This window comes from Carcharodon carcharias, assembly GCF_017639515.1.
Source record: "Carcharodon carcharias isolate sCarCar2 chromosome 24 unlocalized genomic scaffold, sCarCar2.pri SUPER_24_unloc_1, whole genome shotgun sequence".
NCBI classification, from domain to species: Eukaryota; Metazoa; Chordata; class Chondrichthyes; order Lamniformes; family Lamnidae; genus Carcharodon; species Carcharodon carcharias.
Window position 1 is genome coordinate 3045952 of NW_024470584.1, and position 23291 is coordinate 3069242.

At 47.9% G+C, this 23291-nt stretch overlaps 1 protein-coding gene across 2 annotated transcripts in view; it reads left to right on the top strand.

The window, feature by feature from the left end:
- Window positions 1-23291, top strand: part of ppox (protoporphyrinogen oxidase) — a 108235-nt gene that overhangs the window by 69948 nt on the left and 14996 nt on the right. The window contains exons 1-4 of one of the 2 annotated variants that reach the window (XM_041180658.1): window positions 9219-9260; window positions 11067-11158; window positions 19352-19486; window positions 21043-21158. In XM_041180658.1, the coding sequence (XP_041036592.1) occupies window positions 11072-11158; window positions 19352-19486; window positions 21043-21158 (338 nt within the window). In that variant the 5' untranslated portion in view covers window positions 9219-9260; window positions 11067-11071. Of the gene's footprint in view, window positions 1-9218; window positions 9261-11066; window positions 11159-19351; window positions 19487-21042; window positions 21159-23291 lie in introns of those variants that run through there. The other variant, XM_041180657.1, reaches the window with a different exon arrangement.

Here is a 23291-nt window from a genome sequence, read left to right on the forward strand (position 1 = left end):
CCTCCACTCAATCCAAATACAATCATCCCTCCACTCAATCCAAATACAAACATCCCTCCACTCAATCCAAATACAAACATCCCTCCACTCAATCCAAATACAAACATCCCTCCACTTATTTCCAAATACAAACATCCCCCCACTCAATTCAAATACAAACATCCCTCCACTCAATTTAAATACAAACATCCCCCCATCAATCCAAATACAAACAGCCCTCCACTCAATCCAAATACCAACAGCCCTCCACTCCATCCAAATACAAACATCCCTCCACTCAATCCAAACACAAACAACCCTCCACTCAATCCAAACACAAACATCCTTCCACTCAATCCAAACACAAACATCCCTTCACTCAATCCAAATACAAACATCCTTCCACTCAATCCAAATACAAACATCCCTCCATTGAATCCAAATACAAACATCCCTCCACTCAATCCAAATACAAACATCCCTCCACTCAATCCAAATACAAACATCCCTCCACTCAATCCAAATACAAACATCCCTCCACTCAATCCAAATACAAACATCCCTCCACTCAATCCAAATTTAAACATCCCTCCCCTCAATCGAAATGCAGACATCGCTCCACTCAATCCAAATACAAACATCCCTCCACTCAATCCAAACACAAACATCCCTCCACTCAATCCAAATACAACCATCCCTCCACTTATATCCAAGTACAAACATCCCTCCACTCAATCCAAATTCAAACATCCCTCCACTCAATCCAAATACAAACATCCCTCCACTCAATCCAAATTTAAACATCCCTCCCCTCAATCGAAATGCAGACATCCCTCCACTCAATCCAAATACAAACATCCCTCCACTCAATCCAAATACAACCATCCCTCCACTTATATCCAAGTACAAACATCCCTCCACTCAATCCAAATTCAAACATCCCTCCACTCAATCCAAATACAAACATCCCTCCACTCAATCCAAATGCAAACATCCCTCCACTCAATCCAAATAAAAACATCCCTCCACTCAATCCAAATAAAAACATCCCTCCACTCAATCCAAATAAAAACATCCCTCCACTCAATCCAAATACAATCATCCCTCCACCTAATCCAAATACAAACATCCCTCCACTCAATCCAAATACAAACATCCCTCCACTCAATCCAAATACAAACATCCCTCCACTTATTTCCAAATACAAACATCCCCCCACTCAATTCAAATACAAACATCCCTCCACTCAATTTAAATACAAACATCCCCCCATCAATCCAAATACAAACAGCTCTCCACTCAATCCAAATGCAAACAGCCCTCCACTTAATCCAAATACAAACATCCCTCCACTCAATCCAAATACAAACATCCCTCCACTCAATCCGAATACAAACATCCCTCCACTCAATCCAAATACAAACATCCCTCCACCCAATCCAAATACAAACATCCCTTCACTCAATCCAAATACAAACATCCCTCCACTCAATCCAAATACAAACATCCCTCCACTCAATCCAAATACAAACATCCCTCCACTCAATCCAAATACAAACATCCCTCCACTCAATCCAAATACAAACATCCCTCCACTCAATCCAAATACAAACATCCCTCCACTCAATCCAAATGCAAGCATCCCTCCACTCAATCCAAATGCAAACATCCCTCCACTCAATCCAAATAAAAATATCCCTCCTCTCAATCCAAATAAAAACATCCCTCCACTCAACCCAAATTCAAACAGCCCTCCACTCAATCCAAATACAAACATCCCTCCACTCAATCCAAATACAAACATCCCTCCACTCAATCCAAATACAAACATCCCTCCACTCAATCCAAATACAAACATCCCTCTTCTCAATTCAAATACAAACATCCCTCCACTCAATCTAAATTCAAACATCCCTCCCCTCAATCCAAATACAGACATCCCTCCACTCAATCCAAATACAAACATCCCTCCACTCAATCCAAATACAAACATCCCTCCACTCAATCCAAATACAAACATCCCTCCACTTATATCCAAATACAAACATCCCTCCACTCAATTCAAATACAAACATCCCTCCACTCAAATCCAAATACAAACATCGCTCCACTCAATCCAAATACAATCATCCCTCCACTCAATCCAAATACAAACATCCCTCCACTCAATCCAAATACAAACATCCCTCCTCTCAATCCGAATACAAACATCCCTCCACTCAATCCAAATACAAACATCCCTCCACTCAATCCAAATACAAACATCCCTCCGCTCAATCCAAATGCAAACATCCCAGCACTTAATTCAAATACAAACATCCCTCCACTCAATCCAAATACATACATCCCTCCACTCAATCCAAATACAAACATCCCTCCACTCAATCCAAATACAAACATCCCTCCACTCAATCCAAATACAAACATCCCTCCACTCAATCCAAATACAAACATCCCTCCACTCAATCCAAATACAAACATCCCTCCACTCAATCCAAATACAAACATCCCTCCACTCAATCCAAATACAAACATCCCTCCACTCAATCCAAATACAAACATCCCTCCTCTCAATCCAAATACAAACATCCCTCCACTCAATCCAAATACAAACAGCCCTCCACTCAATCCAAATACAAACATCCCTCCACTCAATCCAAATACAAACATCCCTCCACTTATTTCCAAATACAAACATCCCTCCACTCAATTCAAATACAAACATCCCTCCACTCAATTTAAATACAAAGATCCCCCCATCAATCCAAATACAAACAGCTCTCCACTCAATCCAAATACAAACAGCCCTCCACTCAATCCAAATACAAACAGCCCTCCACTCCATCCAAATACAAACATCCCTCCACTCAATCCAAACACAAAAAACCCTCCACTCAATCCAAACACAAACATCCCTCCACTCAATCCAAATACAAACATCCCTCCACTCAATCCATATACAAACATCCCTCCACTCAATCCAATTACAAACATCCCTCCACTCAATCCAAATACAAACATCCCTCCACTCAATCCAAATACAAACATCCCTCCACTCAATCCAAATACAACATCCCGCCACTCAATCCAAATACAAACATCCCTCCACTCTATCCAAATACAAACATCCCTCCACTCAATCCAAATACAAACATCCCTCCACTCAATCCAAATACAAACATCCCTGCACTCAATCCAAATACAAACATCCCTCCACTCAATCCAAATACAAACATCCCTCCACTCAATCCAAATACAAACATCCCTCCACTCAATCCAAATACAAACATCCCTCTTCTCAATTCAAATACAAACATCCCTCCACTCAATCTAAATTCAAACATCCCTCCCCTCAATCCAAATACAGACATCCCTCCACTCAATCCAAATACAAACATCCCTCCACTCAATCCAAATACAAACATCCCTCCACTTATATCCAAATACAAACATCCCTCCACTCAATTCAAATACAAACATCCCTCCACTCAAATCCAAATACAAACATCGCTCCACTCAATCCAAATACAAACATCCCTCCACTCAATCCAAATACAAACATCCCTCCACTCAATCCAAATACAAACATCCCTCCTCTCAATCCGAATACAAACATCCCTCCACTCAATCCAAATACAAACATCCCTCCACTCAATCCAAATACAAACATCCCTCCGCTCAATCCAAATGCAAACATCCCAGCACTTAATTCAAATACAAACATCCCTCCACTCAATCCAAATACATACATCCCTCCACTCAATCCAAATACAAACATCCCTCCACTCAATCCAAATACAAACATCCCTCCACTCAATCCAAATACAAACATCCCTCCACTCAATCCAAATACAAACATCCCTCCACTCAATCCAAATACAAACATCCCTCCACTCAATCCAAATACAAACATCCCTCCACTCAATCCAAATACAAACATCCCTCCACTCAATTCAAATACAAACATCCCTCCACTCAATTTAAATACAAAGATCCCCCCATCAATCCAAATACAAACAGCTCTCCACTCAATCCAAATACAAACAGCCCTCCACTCAATCCAAATACAAACAGCCCTCCACTCCATCCAAATACAAACATCCCTCCACTCAATCCAAACACAAACAACCCTCCACTCAATCCAAACACAAACATCCCTCCACTCAATCGAAATACAAACATCCCTCCACTCAATCCATGTACAAACATCCCTCCACTCAATCCAATTACAAACATCCCTCCACTCAATCCAAATACAAACATCCCTCCACTCAATCCAAATACAAACATCCCTCCACTCAATCCAAATACAACATCCCGCCACTCAATCCAAATACAAACATCCCTCCACTCTATCCAAATACAAACATCCCTCCACTCAATCCAAATACAAACATCCCTCCACTCAATCCAAATACAAACATCCCTGCACTCAATCCAAATACAAGCATCCCTCCACTCAATCCAAATACAAACATCCCTCCACTCAATCCAAATACAAACATCCCTCCACTCAATCCAAATACAAACATCCCTCTTCTCAATTCAAATACAAACATCCCTCCACTCAATCTAAATTCAAACATCCCTCCCCTCAATCCAAATACAGACATCCCTCCACTCAATCCAAATACAAACATCCCTCCACTCAATCCAAATACAAACATCCCTCCACTTATATCCAAATACAAACATCCCTCCACTCAATTCAAATACAAACATCCCTCCACTCAAATCCAAATACAAACATCGCTCCACTCAATCCAAATACAAACATCCCTCCACTCAATCCAAATACAAACATCCCTCCACTCAATCCAAATACAAACATCCCTCCTCTCAATCCGAATACAAACATCCCTCCACTCAATCCAAATACAAACATCCCTCCACTCAATCCAAATACAAACATCCCTCCGCTCAATCCAAATGCAAACATCCCAGCACTTAATTCAAATACAAACATCCCTCCACTCAATCCAAATACATACATCCCTCCACTCAATCCAAATACAAACATCCCTCCACTCAATCCAAATACAAACATCCCTCCACTCAATCCAAATACAAACATCCCTCCACTCAATCCAAATACAAACATCCCTCCACTCAATCCAAATACAAACATCCCTCCACTCAATCCAAATACAAACATCCCTCCACTCAATCCAAATACAAACATCCCTCCACTCAATCCAAATACAAACATCCCTCCTCTCAATCCAAATACAAACATCCCTCCACTCAATCCAAATGCAAACATCCCTCCACTCAATCCAAATACAAATATCCCTCCGCTCAATCCAAATGCAAACATCCCAGCACTTAATTCAAATACAAACATCCCTCCACTCAATTCAAGTACAAACATCCCTCCACTCAATCCAAATACAAAAATCCCTCCACTCAATCCAAATACAAAAATCCCTCCTTTCAATCCAAATACAAACATCCTTCCACTCAATCCAAATAGAAACATCCCTCCACTCAATCCAAATAGAAACATCCCTCCACTCAATCCAAATACAAACATCCCTCCACTCAATCCAAATACAAACATCCCTCCACTCAATCCAAATACAAACATCCCTCCACTCAATCCAAATACAAACATCCCTCCACTCAATCCAAATACAAACATCCCTCCACTCAATCCAAATACAAACATCCCTCCACTCAATCCAAATACAAACATCCCTCCACTCAATCCAAATATAAACATCCCTCCACTCAATCCAAATACAAACATCCCTCCACTCAATCCAAATACAAACATCCCTCCACTCAATCCAAATACAAACATCCCTCCACTCAATCCAAATACAAACATCCCTCCACTCAATCCAAATACAAACATCCCTCCACTCAATCCAAATACAAACATCCCTCCACTCAATCCAAATACAAACATCCCTCCACTCAATCCAAATACAAACATCCCTCCACTCAATCCAAATACAAACATCCCTCCACTCAATCCAAATACAAACATCCCTCCACTCAATCCAAATACCAACATCCCTCCACACAATTCAAATAGAAACATCCCTCCACTCAATCCAAATACAAACATCCCTCCACTCAATCCATATACAAACATCCCTCCACTCAATCCAAATACAAACATCCCTCCACTCAATCCAAATACCAACATCCCTCCACACAATTCAAATAGAAACATCCCTCTACTCGTTCCAAATACAAGCATTCTTCCACTCAATCCAAATACAAACATCCCTCCACTCAATCCAAATACAAACATCCCTCCACTCAATCCAAATACAAACATCCCTCCACTCAATCCAAATACAAACATCCCTCCACTCAATCCAATTTCAAACATTTCTTGAAAGGGCTGTTTGATTCGTGCCATTACCTTGCTTTTTTCCGATTGCTAGCATATTGATTCTGTTTGCACTTCCCTTCTAGACAGTGTATTCCAGATCACAGACATCTGTGTTACGATCCCAGCTAATGTTAATACTGCACCAGTCAGATCCCAGTGTGAAATCTGCCTTGATAATTCCTAACTTTTCTTTTCAGAAATGTGGAGGCAAGTTACTGAACAAATTCACGGGAAAAACAGAAAGATAAAATGTTTGTTAAAACAAGAGAAGTGAACCAGACAGAAAGGTTGGAAAGATCTCAATACAAACAGGAAGATGAATCAATATTCCCACTATTCCTTTACTCCAGCAGTATCTTTACATGGACATAAACCAATGGGGTGTCTCCACTCCCTTGACACAAAGGTTTCTTTCTCGAGACTGGCTAGGTTGCAAACCTATTTCTTCTGATGAATCCCCGAGCGTTGCCTGATGCTTCTCACCCAACTTGTATGTCTCCCAGAGACATGAGTTCCCCAAACTCCATCTTCTAATAGCACCTGTGCTAAACTGATCACTTCACTGAGTCCGACAACTTGATTATTCAGTTAACCACTGTCCCAATATCCTTGTGGTTTTACTTCCCGGAGAGCTTAAACCCTGACTTCTCTCTCTGACACACACACACACAGACACAGACACACAGTCACAGACACACAGACACAGACACACAGACACAGACACACAGACACAGACACACACACACACACACACACACACACACACACACACACACACACACCTCTCCTCTCTCCGCTCCAGCCTTTTTCTGTCTCTATGTCACTTGATCACTGTCGCTAGTCAACAGTAAAGCTTTTTCTACTTTTTGCTTTTGATTTGCGTCCTGAACCACAGAATTTCCAACCCCTTTTAACCCGTCTCTTTCACTTCGGGGGTTGTAAAATCTCATTAAAAATGGATATCTACAAACAAACCCAAAAGACATGAAACCTTTCAGTGACAAGTCTATCCAGACACCCAGGCACCAAGGTTCATTAACAAAACCTAAGTGAAACTGAAACCATTTTTACCTTTCTTAATACACAAATGTATATATAATTCAACTTAAAAATATAAATTGTTCATAACACTCGCTATTTAAAAATATTTCTGCTCCTTGTCTTTTCTGGTTCTTTTACCAATTACATTAAATCTGTGTTGCCTGGTTACTGACCCTGCTTCCACTGGAATAATTTTCTCCTTTGTTAGGCTCTCCATTGAGACCCATAACCTTTTACAGAAAGGAATCCCCAAACGACCCCAATGGAAGGGACTGATGGACAAGAGTTCACTTTTTAAAACTCCTACTGTAACAGTGAAACCCAAAACCGATATCAGATTCAACATTCATTCACAGAAAAGTGAGGTGGAATGATTGATTTCACTTTGAATCGTCGATGTAACAAAGATAACTCTCTCAAATGTCTCAGCATTACTTCCAGTGCAGGTATAGCACCACATGCCAACTCAAAGCCCTTTAAACACCGCTTCCTGTAGGCACGGTCTCTCACTTTTCCCTCCCACTGGATTTGGTCCTCGAGCCCCTTTCCCCGCGAGTTTAGTTCCCTCCGAGCTCCCCGGATATGATAACACCAACAAGGCATGCTCCCGCTGAACCACCTTAGCCAAGCTCAGGACTGTCTCAACAACAACAATGCCCCAGAGACTCCTTTATCCTGGCCCGTTAATAAACTCTATTATACGTTCTGCACGGTCCTGGAAAAACTAAGGAAGAGGCAGTAGAATTGTCCAACCCACCATCCCCTCGCTGTCCCCTGTCTTCTGCTTTCTGCCCCTTATTGCACACACAGCTTCTTGTAAAAGCACTTTCTCCGTTCTCCGCCTGTGCAACAATTTAACACACCCAAGACTGCTGTGTGCTCTCTGCCTCAGAACAGGCGGAAATCTGACAACTCCCAGTTAGCTTCTACTTGCCTTTGTTTACCCAGCTTTAATTTCCATACCAACCTCAAGCCACTGGGACACTACTCAGCCTGGATCACTGTAGAATCCTCTTTCCAAGAAACTTGAGTTTCACGAGGGATGATCTTAAAAGTACAGACCTTTTTGCAAACTGCAGAGTCACACCTCATTTCGCCTGTCAAAGTGCTCCATCATTTTGAACGCCCCTATTCAAACTCCTCTTAGCCTGCTGTGCTCCAAGGGGAGCAATCCCAGCATCACCGTTCTCTCCGGAAGACTGTACACCCTCATACCCGGAACCGTTCTAGGTAGTCTTCTCTGCTCTCCCCCACAAGGTCATGACATCCTCCTTAACATCTGTTTCCTAGAATTGGAGAGGGACAGGAGGAGGCCTTTCAGCCCCTCTGGAGCCTGTAACACAGGAACAGGAGGAGGCCATTCAGCCCCTCCTTGAGCCTGTTACACAGGAACAGGCCACTCAGCCCTTCTGGAGCCCATTACACAAGAGCAGGAGGAGGCCATTCAGCCCCTCTCGAGTCTGTTACACAGGAACAGGAGGCAGGGCCATAATCCCAGTCTTCACCCCGTAACACAGGGAGAGGAGGACACCATTCAGCCCCCCTCTAGCCTGTTAAACAGGAGCAGGATCTGGTCATTCAGCCCCTCTTGAGCCTGTTCCACAGGAATAGGAGGAGGCCATTCAGCTGCTCTTGAGTCTGTTACACAGGAGGAGGCCATTCAGTAACACAACCCCCCCCCCCCTCCCCCCATCGAGCCCGTTACACAGGAACAGGAGGAGGCCATTCAGCCCATCCCGATCCTACTACACAAGAACTGGAACAGGCCATTCAGGAGAGGGTGAGACTTTGAGATAAAGCAAAGTGCTGTGTCATTCTGCCGAGCAGAGTTCAGCAGGGAAGTTCTGCTGGGTGTGGCAAATAGGGCAAGAACATTTCAGTTAGAGCAAGGAAGGCAAGTTAACAGGATATACATTCTGTCTCTGTCTTTCTGTCTCTTTCCCTCTGTCTCTTCTCTCTTTCTTTCTCTTTCATGCTCTCTTTCTCTTTTTCTGTTTCTTTCTCTTTACTTCCCCTTTCTTTACCTCCGTCTCGCTCTGCCGCTTTCTCTTTCTGTCTCCCACTCATTTCTCTTTGTCACTCTCTTTGTCTGCCTCTCCCTCCATGTCTTTCTCTCTCTCTCTCTCTCTCCCTCCCTCTCCAACTCTTTCTAGCTCTCTCTCTCTCTCTCTGTCTGTCTTAATCTCTCTCTGTCTCTCTCTCTCTGTGTCTTTCTCTTTCTCCGTCTCCATCTCTGTCTCTCTCTTTTTCTCTGTTTCTCTCCCCCTCTCCCTCTTTCCCACTCTGTCTCCCTCTCTCTCCCTCTTTCTCTATCTCTTTCCCTCTCCCTCTCTCCCTCTCCCACTTGGTGTCTCTCTCTCTCTGTCTCCCCCTCTCTCCGTGTCTCTGTCTCTCTCTCTCTCTCTGTGTCTCTGTCTCTCTCTCTCACTCAGTGTCTCTCTCTCTCTCTCTCGCAGTGTCTCCGTCTCTCTCGCAATGTCTCTGTCTCTCTCTCTCGCAGTGTCTCTGTCTCTCTCTCTCGCAGTGTCTCTGTCTCTCTCTCTCGCAGTGTCTCTGTCTCTCTCTCTCTCTGTGTCTCTGTCTCTCTCTCTCTCTCAGTGTCTCTGTCTCTCTCTCTCTCTGTGTCTCTGTCTCTCTCTCTCTCAGTGTCTCTGTCTCTCTCTCTCAGTGTCTCTGTCTCTCTCTCTCAGTGTCTCTGTCTCTCTCTCTCTCAGTGTCTCTCTCTCTCTCTCTCGCAGTGTCTCTGTCTCTCTCTCTCGCAGTGTCTCTGTCTCTGTCTCTCTCAGTGTCTCTCTCTCTCTCGCAGTGTCTCTGTCTCTCTCGCAGTGTCTCTGTCTCTCTCGCAGTGTCTCTGTCTCTCTCTCTCGCAGTGTCTCTGTCTCTCTCTCTCGCAGTGTCTCTGTCTCTCTCTCTCGCAGTGTCTCTGTCTCTCTCTCTCTCTCGCAGTGTCTCTGTCTCTCTCTCTCTCTCGCAGTGTCTCTGTCTCTCTCTCTCGCAGTGTCTCTGTCTCTCTCTCTCGCAGTGTCTCTGTCTCTCTCTCTCTCTCTGTGTCTCTCTCTCTCTCTCTCTGTGTCTCTCTCTCTCTCTCTCGCAGTGTCTCTGTCTCCCTCTCTCTCAGTGTCTCTGTCTCTCTCTCTCTGTGTCTCTCTCTCTCTCTCTCTCTCTCTCAGTGTCTCTCTCTCTCTCTCTCTCTCACAGTGTCTCTCTCTCTCGCAGTGTCTCTGTCTCTCTCTCTCTCCCTCTCTCTCCCTCTCTCTCCCTCTCTCTCCCTCTCTCTCTCTCTAACTCTTTCTCTCTGTCTCCCCCCTCTGTCTCCCTCTCTGTGTGTCTCTGTCTCTACCCCTCTCTCTTTAACTCTCTCTCCCTCATTCTGTTCTCCCCCTCTCTGTGTGTCTCTCTCCCTCTCTCTCTGTCTCCCCCTCTCTGACTCCCCCCTCTATGTGTGTGTCTCTCTCCCTCTCTCTCTCTCTAACTCTAACTCTCTCTAACTCTCCCTAACTCTCCCTAACTCTCTCTAACTCTCCCTAACTCTCCCTAACTCTCTCTAACTCTCTCTGTCTCCCTAACTCTCTCTAACTCTCTCTAAGTCTCCCTAACTCTCCCTAACTCTCCCTAACTCTCTCTAACTCTCTCTAACTCTCTCTAACTCTCTCTAACTCTCTCTCCCTCTCATTCTGTTCTGCCCCTTTCTCTTTTACAGGACCGATGCCTCAGACTGTGCTCGTGATCGGAGCTGGGATCAGTGGTCTTGCAGCTGCCCTCCGCCTTAGCAGTGGTGCCAATGTTTCGAAGGTAAAGAGACCAGCGGTGTAGAGTGCGGCCTATTGAGGCCTTTCTCTGACAAAGCAGCCCGTCCGTTACTGACAGACAGGTCCAGGGCTACACATTCCAGCCTTCTCCCTCACCCTCACTGTTGGCCGAAGCTTATTCCTTTAAGCAGCATGCTTCCTCCACTCCGAGGTACGCCACACGCCTCACAGCCGTGGAAGTTGCAATGTCGGAAAGGTGGCACGTAATTTGTGCACAGCAAGATCCCACAATCCGCAATGTGATCGAAACCCAGAGCTTCTGTTGGGAGTGATGCTGGTGGAGGGGCAAATATTGGCGCAGGGCACGGGGAGATTCCCCTGCTCTTCTCCCAAAGAAAGGCGTGGGATCGTTCACACGAAGCTCAAAGGGCCAAATGAAGCTTCACTTCAACATCTCATTCAAGAAATGGCACCCACAACACTGCAGCACTCCCTCAGTACTGACCCTCCGACAGTGCAGCACTCCCTCAGTACTGACCCTCCGACAGTGCAGCTCTCCCTCAGTACTGACCCTCTGACAGTGCAGCACTCCCTCAGTACTGACCCTCCGACAGTGCAGCACTCCCTCAGTACTGACCCTCCGACAGTGCGGCACTCCCTTAGTACTGACCCTCCGACAGTGCAGCACTCCCTCAGTACTGACCCTCCGACAGTGCAGCACTCCCTCAGTACTGACCCTCCGACAGTGCAGCTCTCCCTCAGTACTGACCATCCGACAGTGCGGCACTCCCTCAGTACTGACCCTCCGACAGTGCAGCTCTCCCTCAGTACTGACCCTCTGACAGTGCAGCACTCCCTCAGTACTGACCCTCCGACAGTGCAGCACTCCCTCAGTACTGACCCTCCGACAGTGCGGCACTCCCTTAGTACTGACCCTCCGACAGTGCAGCACTCCCTCAGTACTGACCCTCCGACAGTGCAGCACTCCCTCAGTACTGACCCTCCGACAGTGCAGCTCTCCCTCAGTACTGACCCTCCGACAGTGCGGCACTCCCTTAGTACTGACCCTCCGACAGTGCAGCACTCCCTCAGTACTGACCCTCCGACAGTGCCGCACTCCCTCAGTACTGACCCTCCGACAGTGCGGCACTCCCTCAGTACTGACCCTCCGACAGTGCAGCACTCCCTCAGTACTGACCCTCCGACAGTGCAGCACTCCCTCAGTACTGACCCTCCGACAGTGCAGCACTCCCTCAGTACTGACACTCCGACAGTGCAGCTCTCCCTCAGTACTGACCCTCCGACAGTGCAGCACTCCCTCAGTACTGACCCTCCGACAGTGCAGCACTCCCTCAGTACTGACACTCCGACAGTGCAGCACTCCCTCAGTACTGACCCTCCGACAGTGCAGCACTCCCTCAGTACTGACCCTCCGACAGTGCAGCACTCCCTCAGTACTGACCCTCCGACAGTGCAGCACTCCCTCAGTACTGACCCTCCGACAGTGCGGCACTCCCTCAGTACTGACCCTCCGACAGTGCAGCACTCCCTCAGTACTGACCCTCTGATTGTGCAGCACTCCCTCAGTACTGACCCTCTGACAGTGCAGCGCTCCCTCAGTACTGACCCTCTGACAGTGCAGCACTCCCTCAGTACTGACCCTCCGACAGTGCAGCACTCCCTCAGTACTGACCCTCCGATTGTGCAGCACTCCCTCAGTACTGACCCTCCGACAGTGCAGCACTCCCTCAGTACTGACCCTCAGACAGTGCAGCACTCCCTCAGTACTGACCCTCTGACAGTGCAGCACTCCCTCAGCTCTGACTCTTCGAAAGTGCAGCACTCCCTCAGTACTGACCCTCCGACAGTGCAGCACTCCCTCAGTACTGACCCTCTGACAGTGCAGCACTCCCTCAGCTCTGACTCTTCGAAAGTGCAGCACTCCCTCAGTACTAACCCTCCGACAGTGCGGCACTCCCTCAGTACTGACCCTCTGACAGTGCAGCACTCCCTCAGTACTGACCCTCCGACAGTGCAGCACTCCCTCAGTACTGACCCTCCGACAGTGCAGCACTCCCTCATTACTGACCATTAGACTGTGCAGCACTCCCTCAGTACTGACCCTCCGACAGTGCAGCACTCCCTCAGTACTGACCCTCCGACAGTGCAGCACTCCCTCAGTACTGACACTCCGACAGTGCAGCACTCCCTCAGTACTGACACTCCGACAGTGCAGCACTCCCTCAGTACTGACACTCCGACAGTGCAGCACTCCCTCAGTACTGACCCTCTGATTGTGCAGCACTCCCTCAGTACTGACCCTCCGACAGTGCAGCACTCCCTCAGTACTGACCCTCCGACAGTGCAGCACTCCCTCATTACTGACCATTAGACTGTGCAGCACTCCCTCAGTACTGACACTCCGACAGTGCAGCACTCCCTCAGTACTGACCCTCCGACAGTGCAGCACTCCCTCATTACTGACCATTAGACTGTGCAGCACTCCCTCAGTACTGACACTCCGACAGTGCAGCACTCCCTCAGTACTGACCCTCCGACAGTGCAGCACTCCCTCAGTACTGACCCTCCGACAGTGCGGCACTCCCTCAGTACTGACCCTCCGACAGTGCAGCTGTCCCTCAGTACTGACCCTCCGACAGTGCAGCTCTCCCTCAGTACTGACCCTCCGACAGTGCGGCACTCCCTCAGTACTGACCCTCCGACAGTGCAGCTCTCCCTCAGTACTGACCCTCCAACAGTGCAGCACTCCCTCAGTACTGACCCTCCGACAGTGCAGCTCTCCCTCAGTACTGACCCTCCGACAGTGCAGCGCTCCCTCAGTACTGACCCTCCGACAGTGCACCACTCCCTCAGTACTGACCCTCCGACAGTGCAGCTCTCCCTCAGTACTGACCCTCCGACAGTGCGGCACTCCCTGAGCACATAGAAACCTAGAAACTAGGAGCAGGAGGAGGCCATTCGGCCCTTCGAGTCTGCTCCACCATTCATTATGATCAGGGCTGATCATCCAACTCAATAACCTGCTCCCGCTTTCTCCCCATATCCAACTCAACAGCCCGTTCCCGCCTTCTCCCCATTCTCTTTGATCCCTTTTGCCCCAAGAGCTATATCCAACTCCTTGACAACATACAATGTTTTGACCTCAACTACTTTCTGTGGTAGTGAATGCCACAGGCTCACCACTCTCCTCTGGGTGAGGAAAGTTCTCCTCATCTCAGTCCTAAATGGTCTACCCCGTACCCTCAGACTGTGACCCCTGGTTCTGAACTCCCCCACCATCGGGAACACCCTTCCTGCATCTACCCTGTCTGGTCCTGTTAGAATTTTTTAGGTTTCTATGAGATCCCCCCTCATTCTTCAGATCTCCAGTGAATATAATCCTTACCGACTCAATCTCTCCTCATTTGTCAGTCCCACCATCCCAGGAATCAGTCTGGTAAACCTTCGCTGCACTTTCTCTATAGCAAGAACTTCCTCAGATAAGGAGACCAAAACTGCCCACAATATTCCAGCTGTGGTCTCACCAAGGCCCTGTACAATTGCAGCAAGACATTCCTGCTCCTGTACTCGAATCCTTTGGCTATGAAGGCCAACGTACCATTTGCCTTCTTTACCACCTGCTGCACCTACATGCTTACCTTCAGTGACTGGTGTACAAGGACACCCAGGTCTCGTTCCCCTCTCTCAATTTATAGCCATTTCAGATAAGAATCTGCCTTCCTGTTTTTGTTATGAAAATGGATAACCTCACATTTATCCACATTATACTGCATCTGCCATGCATTTGTCCACTCACTCAGCTTGTCCAAATCACACTGAAGCATCTCTGCATCCCCCTCACAGCTCACCCTCCCACCCAGCTTTGTGTCATCTGCAAATTTGGAGATATTACATTTAATTCCCTCATCTAAATCATTAATATATATTGTGAATAACTGGGGTCCCAGCACCAATCCCTGCGGTACCCCACTAGTCACTGTCTGCCATTCGGAAAAAGACCCGTTTATTCCTACTCTTTGTTTCCTGTCTGCCAACCAGTTTTCTATCCATCTCGATACACTACCCCCAATCCCATGCGCTTTAATTTTACACACCAATCTCTTATGTGGGACTTTATCGAAAGCCTTCTGAAAGTCCAAATAAACCACATCCACTGGCTCCCCCTCATCAACTCTACTAGTTACATCCTCGAAAAATTCCAGTAGATTTGTCAAGCATGATTTCCCTTTCATAAATCCATGCTGACTCTGTCTGATTCTGCCACTGTTTTCCAAGTGCTCAGCTATTAAATCTTTTATAAAGGACTCTAGAATTTTCCCCACTCCCAACGTCAGGCTGACTGGTCTATAATTCCCTGTTTTCTCTCTGCCTCCCTTTTTAAATAGTGGGGTTACATTAGCTACCCTCCAATCTGTAGGAACTGTTCCAGAGTCTATAGACTCTCAGAAGATGACCACCAATGCATCCACTATTTCTAGGGCCACTTCCTTAAGTACTCTGGGATGTAGATTATCAGGACCTGGGGATTTATCGGCCTTCAATCCCTTCAATTTCCCCAACACCATTTCCCTACTAATACTGATTTCTTTCAGTTCCTCCCTCTCACTAAACCCTGTGTTCCCCAACATTTCTGGTATGTTATTAGTGTTCTCCTTTGTGAAGACAGAGCCAGTATTTAGTTGGTCAGCCACTTCTTTGGTCCCCATTATAAATTCCCCCGTTTCTGAATGTAAGGGATCTACATTTGTCTTCACCAATCTTTTTCTCTTCACAAACCTATAGAAACCTTCACAGTTTTTATGTTCCCCGCAAGCTTACTCTCGTACTCTATTTTCTCCTTCTTAATCAATCCCTTGGTCCTCCTTTGCTGAATTCTAAACTGCTCCCAATCCTCAGGTTTGTTGTTTTTTCTGGCCAATTTGTCTGCCTCTTCCTTGGATCTAATACTATCTCTCATTCCCTTGTTAGCCATGGTTTGGCCACCTTTCCTGTTTAACTTTTGCGCCAGACAGGAACACCTCTTTGTTCCTTTGGCTGTGACATCTTTTGATTATCTGCTTCTATCACTGCTTGCTTGTCCCTACAACTACACCACCCCCCACTTCTTCCCCCCCGCCCCACCTTAAACCAGCTTATATTTCACCCCTCTCCTAATATTCACTCAGTTCTGTTGAAGGGTCATGAGGACTCGAAACGTCAACTCTTTTCTTCTCCGCCGATGCTGCCAGACCTGCTGAGTTTTTCCAGGTAATTCTGTTTTTTAGGAATAAACAATTGTTGCAGTTCACCCATGTTCTCTTTGAATGTTTGCCATTGCCTATCCACCATCATCGCTTTAAGTAGCGTTTCCCAATCCATCATATCCAACTCGCACCTCATACCATCGTAGTTTCCTTGATTAAGATTCAGGACCCTAGTCTCAGAATCAAATCCGTCACTGTCCATCTTGGTGAAGATTTCTATCATATTATGGTCACTCATCCCCAAGGGGCCTTGCACAACTAGATTGACAATTATTCCTTTCTCATTACACAATACCCAGTCTAGGATGGCCTGATCTCTCGTTGGTTCCTCAATGTCTTGGTCCAGAAAACCACCCCGTTTACGCACCAGGAATTCCTCCTCTACAGTATTGTTACTGATTTGATTTGTCCAGTCTATATGCAGATTAAAGTCACCCATAATTCCAGATGTTCCTTTATTACATGCGTCTCTAATTTCCTGTTTAAAGCCATTCCCAACATCACCTCGACAGTTTGGGGGTCTGTGTACAACCCCCACTGATGTTTTTTGCCCCTTAGTGTTTCTCAGCTCTACCCATACAGATTCCACATCGTTGGAGCTAATATCTTTCCTCACTGTTGCGTAAATTTCCTCTTTAACCAGCAAGGCAACTCCACCGCCTTTTCCTTTTTGTCTGTCCTTCCTAAATACTGAATACCCCTGGATGTTCAGTTCCCATTCCTGGTCACACTGCAGCCATGTCTCCGTAATCCCGACTATATCATACCTGTTCACATCTATTTGTGCGGTTAATTCATCCACTTTATTGTGAATGCTCCTCACGTTAAGGCACAAAGACTTAAGGCTTGTCTTTTTAATGTTACTTGTCCCGTTCTCACTATTTTTCACTGAGGCCCTGTTTGATCCTTGCCCTTGATCTCTCTGCCTATCACTTTTCTTATTCCGCTTTCTATCTTTTGATCTTGTCCTTGATTCCTCCTCCTCTGACTCCTTGCATAGGTTCCCATCCCCTGCCATTTTAGTTTAAACCCTCCCCAACCACTCGAACAAATATTCCCCCTAGGACATCAGTCCCGGTCCTGCCCAGGTGTAACCCGTCCAGTTTGTGCTGGTCCCACCTCCCCCTGGACCAGTCCCAATGTCCCTCCCCCTCACACCACCCCTTCAGCCACATATTCATCCGATATATCCTGCTATTTCTGCTCTGACTAGCACATGTAATCCTGAGATCACTACCTTTGAGATCCTACTTTTCAACTTACTTCCTAACTCCCTATATTCTGCTTTTAGGGCCTCATCCTTCTTTTAACCTATCTCGTTTGTGCCAATGTGTACCACGACCACTGGCTGTTCACCCTCCCCCTTCAGAATGTCCTCCAGCTGCTCTGACACACCCTTGACCCTAGCACCAGGGAGGCTACATCCCATCCTGGAGTCTCGTTTGCGGCCACAGAAACACCCATCTATTCCCCTTTATAATTGAATCCCCCATAACTATTCCATTCCCACACTTTTTACTCCTCCCCTGTGCAGCAGAGCCAAACAACAAATTTGGCTGTTGCTGCTTTCTCCCCCAACAGTATCCAAAGCGGTATATCTGTTTTGCAGGGGAATAGCCACAGGAGATTCCCTGCACTGCCTGCCTAGTCCTCTTGCTCTGCCTGGTGGTCACCCATTCCGTTCCTGCCTGTGGACTCTAAGCCTGCGGTGTGACCACCTCTTTATACGCACTATCCACGATACTCTCCACCTCGCGGATGCTCCACAGTGTCACCAGCCCCCGCTCCAGCTCCAAAACCCAGGGCTTCCAGGAGCTGCAGCTGGAGACACTTCCTGTACGCATGCTGGCCAGGGCACTGGAAATGTTCCCGGCTTCCCACATAGAGCAGGAGGAGCACCCCACGGCTTTGAGCTCTTCTGCCATGACTTAACCCTTCAAATCAAATCAAACCTTTTGGGAGGTACCTAATATCAAATAATATCAATTAATCTCGGGCCCTTCCTCTCTGCTCCTTGTTGTTACAGAATATAGCCCTTACAAATGATGAACCATAAAATAAGACTTTCAAAACTATAAGCGATAAAAGTAGCAAATACTTACCCGACCAAACTCACAGTACTCAAAGGATCACCCCTTCACCGAACTCCCTCAGTCACCTTTGCTCTCTCAGCTCCTTTTCAACTCCCTACTCCTCTTGCGCTCCTTTTCAACTCCTGGCTCCTCTTCTGACTGACCTGACAGTGACCCTCTGAATGTGCGGCACTCCCTCAGTACTGATGCTTCGACAATGCAACACTCCCTCAGAACTGACCCTCCGACAGTGCAGCACTCTCTCAGTACTGACCCTCCGACAGTGCAGCACTCTCTCAGTACTGACCCTCCAACAATGTAGCACTCCCTCAGCACTGAACCCCGACAGTGCAGCACTCCCTCAGTACTGACCCTCTGACAGTGCATTTCCTCTTCAATACTGACCCTTTCACAGTACAGTACTCCCTCAGTACTGGCCCTCTGACAGCGCAGCACTCCCTCAGCACTGACCCTCCAAAAGTGTGGCACTCCCTCACTACTGACCCTCCCATAGTGCAGCGCTCCCTCTGTACTGACCCTCCGACAGTGCAGCACTCCCTCAGTATTGACCCTCCGACAGTGCAGCTCTCCCTCAGCACTGACCCTCTGACAGTGCAGCTCTCCCTCAGTACTGACCCTCTGACAGTGCAGCTGTACCTCAGCACTGACCCTCTGACAGTGCAGCACTCCCTCAGTACTGACCCTCCGACAGTGCAGCACTCCCTCAGTACTGACCCTCTGACAGTGCAGCACTCCCTCAGTTCAGACCCACCGACAGTGCAGCACTCCCTCAGTACTCATCGCACCCAGGATAGGAGTCCACAATCGAGGGAGACGTGGTTCTCGAGCTCACTCAGTCTCGCTGTAATTCTTTTGCTCGCTCACTCTCGCTCTCTGCAGGTCATCCTTTTGGAAGCAAGTGGACATATTGGAGGTTGGTTGCAAACTACACGGACACAAGAAGGGGCAATCTTTGAGCATGGACCGAGAGGAGTCAGACCAGCAGGAATAGTGGGGAGGAACACGCTCCAGATGGTGAGAGAGCCAAACCTGGAATCGAAAGATTCAGCGTTTATATATAGAATAACAGATACCCGGGAGTGAGTTACAGACTGGAATCTAATCGAGTGGTTCGAGTGGTTTATATGTAGAATAACAGATACCCGGGAGTGAGATACAGACTGGAATCTAATCGAGGGGTTCGGGATGGTTTATAGATAGAATAACATACTGGGAGTGAGGTACAGACTGGAATCTAATCAAGGGGTTTGGGGTGGTTTATATATATAGAATAACAGATACCGGGAGTGAGTTACAGACTGGAATCTAATCGAGGGGTTCGGGGTGGTTTATATATAGAATAACAGATACCCGGGTGTGAGTTACAGGCTGGAATCTAATCGAGGGGTTCGGGGTGGTTTATACATAAAATAACAGATTCTCGGGAAAGAGTCACAGACTGGAATCTAATCAAGGGGTTTGGGGTGGTTTATATATAGAATAACAGATACCCGGGACTGAGTTACAGACTGGAATCTAATCGAGGGGTTCGGGGTGGTTTCTATATAGAATAACAGATACCCGGGTATGAGTTACAGGCTGAAATCTAATCGAGTGGTTCGGGATGGTTTATATATAGAAGTACAGATACCCAGGTGTGAGTTACAGACTGGAACCTAAGCGAGGGGTTCAGGGTGGTTTATATATAGAATAACAGATACGTGGGAGTGAGTTACAGACTGGAATCTAATCGAGGGGTTCGGGGTGGTTTATATATAGAATAACAGAAACCCGGGAGTGAGCTACAGACTGGAATCTAATGGAGGGGTTCGGGGTGTTTTATATATAGAATAACAGATACCCCGGAGTGAGTTACAGACTGGAATCTAAAGGAGGGGTTCGGGGTGGTTTATATATTGAATAACAGATACCCGGGCGTGTGTTACAGACTGGAATTTAATCGAGGGGTTGGGGTTTATATACAGAAGATGAGCTCTAGGATTGGGTTACAGACTGGAATCTAATCGATGGGTTGGGGGTTTATATACAGAAGATGAGCTCTAGGATTGGGTTACAGACTGGAATCTAATCGAGGGGTTGGGGGTTTATATACAGAAGATGAGCTCTAGGATTGGGTTACAGTTTGGAATCTAATCGAGGGGTTGGGGTTTATATACAGAAGATGAGCTCTAGGATTGGGTTACAGACTGGAATCTAATCAATGGGTTGGGGGTTCATATACAGAAGATGAGCTCTAGGATTGGGTTACAGACTGGGAGCTAATGGAGGGGTTGGGGGTTTATATACAGAAGATGAGCTCTAGGATTGGGTTACAGACTGGAATCTAATCAAGGGGTTGGGGTTTATATACAGAAGATGAGCTCTAGGGTTGGGTTACAGACTGGAATCTAATGGAGGGGTTGGGGGTTTATATACAGAAGATGAGCTCTAGGATTGGGTTACAGACTGGAATCTAATGAAGGGGTTGGGGGTTTATATACAGAAGATGAGCTCCAGGATTGGGTTACAGAATGCTCTCGCTCTCCCTCGGTCTCTCTCCTCATTCTCTCCCTCTCTCCCTGTGTCTCTAGGTGTCGGATCTCGGTTTGGATAGTGATGTCCTCCCAGTTACATACCGCGATGTGGCTTCCAAGAATCGCTATCTCTTTGTTGGGGGAAAGCTCTGCAAGTTACCATCAAGCTTTATGTGCGTCCCTTTCTGTAGAAGCCCCTAAACAGTCATGATCCTTGATCCCTCGATCCCTCCAACCCACTTTCTCCCCGATCCCACCTGCCCATCTTCTCCCCGATCCCTCGGTCCCACCCGCCCACCTTCTCCCCGATCCCTCCTCCTCCAGCCCCTACAACCCTCCCTATCTCTGTAACCTCCAGTCCCTACAACCCTCCCTATCCCTGTAACCTCCTCCAGCCCCTACAAACCTCCCTATCTCTGTAACCTCCTCCAACCCCCTACACCCCTCCCTATCTCTGTAACCTCCTCCAGCCCCTACAACCCTCCCTATCTCTGTGAACTCCTCCATCCCCGACAACCCTCCCTATCTCTGTAACCTCCTCCAGTCCCTACAACCCTCCCTATTTCTGTAACCTCCTCCAGCCCCTACAACCCTCCCTATCTCTGTAACCTCGTCCAGCCCCTACAACCCTCCCTATCTCTGTAACCTCCTCCAGTCCCTACAACCCTCCCTATTTCTGTAAACTCCTCCACCCCTACAACCCTCCCTATCTCTGTAACCTCCTCCAGCCCCTACAACCCTCCCTATCTCTGTAACCTCTTCCAGTCCCTACCCCCCCTCCCTATCTCTGTAACCACTTCCAGCCCCTACACCCCCTCCCTATCTCTATATTCTCCTCCACTCCTACAACCCTCCCAATCTCTGTAACCTCCTCCAGTCCCTACAACCCTCCCTATCTCTGTAACCTCCAGCCCCTACACCCTCCCTATCTCTGTAACCTCCTCCAGTCCCTACACTCCTCCCTATCTCTGTAACCTCCTCCAGTCCCTATAACCCTCCCTATCTCTGTAACCTCCTCCAGCCCCGACAACCCTCCCTATCTCTGTAACCTCCTCAAGCCCCTACAACCCTCCCTATCCCTATAACCTCTTCCATCCCCTACAACCCTCCTTATCTCTGTAACCTCCTCCAACCCCCTACAACCCTCCCTATCTCTGTAACCTCCTCCAGCCCCTACACCCCTCCCTATCTCTGTAACCTCCTCCAACCCCCTACAACCCTCCCTATCTCTGTAACCTCCTCCAACCCCCTACACCCCTCCCTCTCTCTGTAACCTCCTCCAGCCCCTACAACCCTCCCTATCTCTGTAACCTCCTCCAGCCCCTACACCCCTCCCTATCTCTGTAACCTCCTCCAACCCCCTACACCCCTCCCTCTCTCTGTAACCTCCTCCAGCCCCGACAGCCCTGTAAGAAATGGGTGTTTTGACGAATGATGCTTTCCAGAATTAGTATCGAATTCACCTGCAAGTGGAGGGAAAAACTGAAAGTCTCCCTGGGCAGAGAATCTGTTTTCTTTCTTTCTCTCTCTCTCTCTCTCTCTCTCTCTCTCTCTCTCTCTCTCTGGACCAGCGCTTTAACAGTCCCTGGAAATGTTGAGGCGTCCCGATTCAGGTTTCCGTGTGGACGCTCCTTGCTGGTTCGGACGGCCCTTTGCCTGGCCGTGTCTGTGGGTGGTCCCAGCCAGGGCTCAGTTACCTGAGGTGTGCCCTCGAGCCATAAAGGGACGGACAGGGGCCGAGTCGTCCGTGCTCCCCGGCTTGGACAGCTGCCCCGCGTTCGTCGGACAACAGGGCCTGATCAAGTCACCGACGTAGAGCAGCCCCTGGAAACGAGGGGCAGCTGAACGAGTGCCGGGAGGCAGGGCACAGTCCTGGTCTGGGAGGTGGGCCACAGCGGAGAGCGGACCAAGGGTCTCCTCCTCCACCACGCTGGCGCCACCAGCTCCAGAGGTGCAGAGGGTCTGCGCTGTCGGTCCCTTCCCCCCCCCCCCTCGTGGGGAACCGGTGAACCGCTCTGGCCTGTCACGGGTCCCTCTGCTTTCCTGCCCATCTGCTTCTGCGTCGGAGTCACCTCACCGGCCATCAATCAACTAGGTCGGCCGCCTCGAAATCACTTCCGAGCTCTCGAGCGCCTAATTCGGGTAACTTGTGACTGCCGAGCCCTTCAACGTACCGACTGCCGCCGGTGGGGCGGGGGTGGCGGGGTTGTTGGGGGGGGTGTGGTGGGACAGCCGAGGTCAGGAGATGGCACAGGTCCTGGGCTTGGGAAGCCAGGGTTAACATGCCCGAGTCAAACACCCGTGTT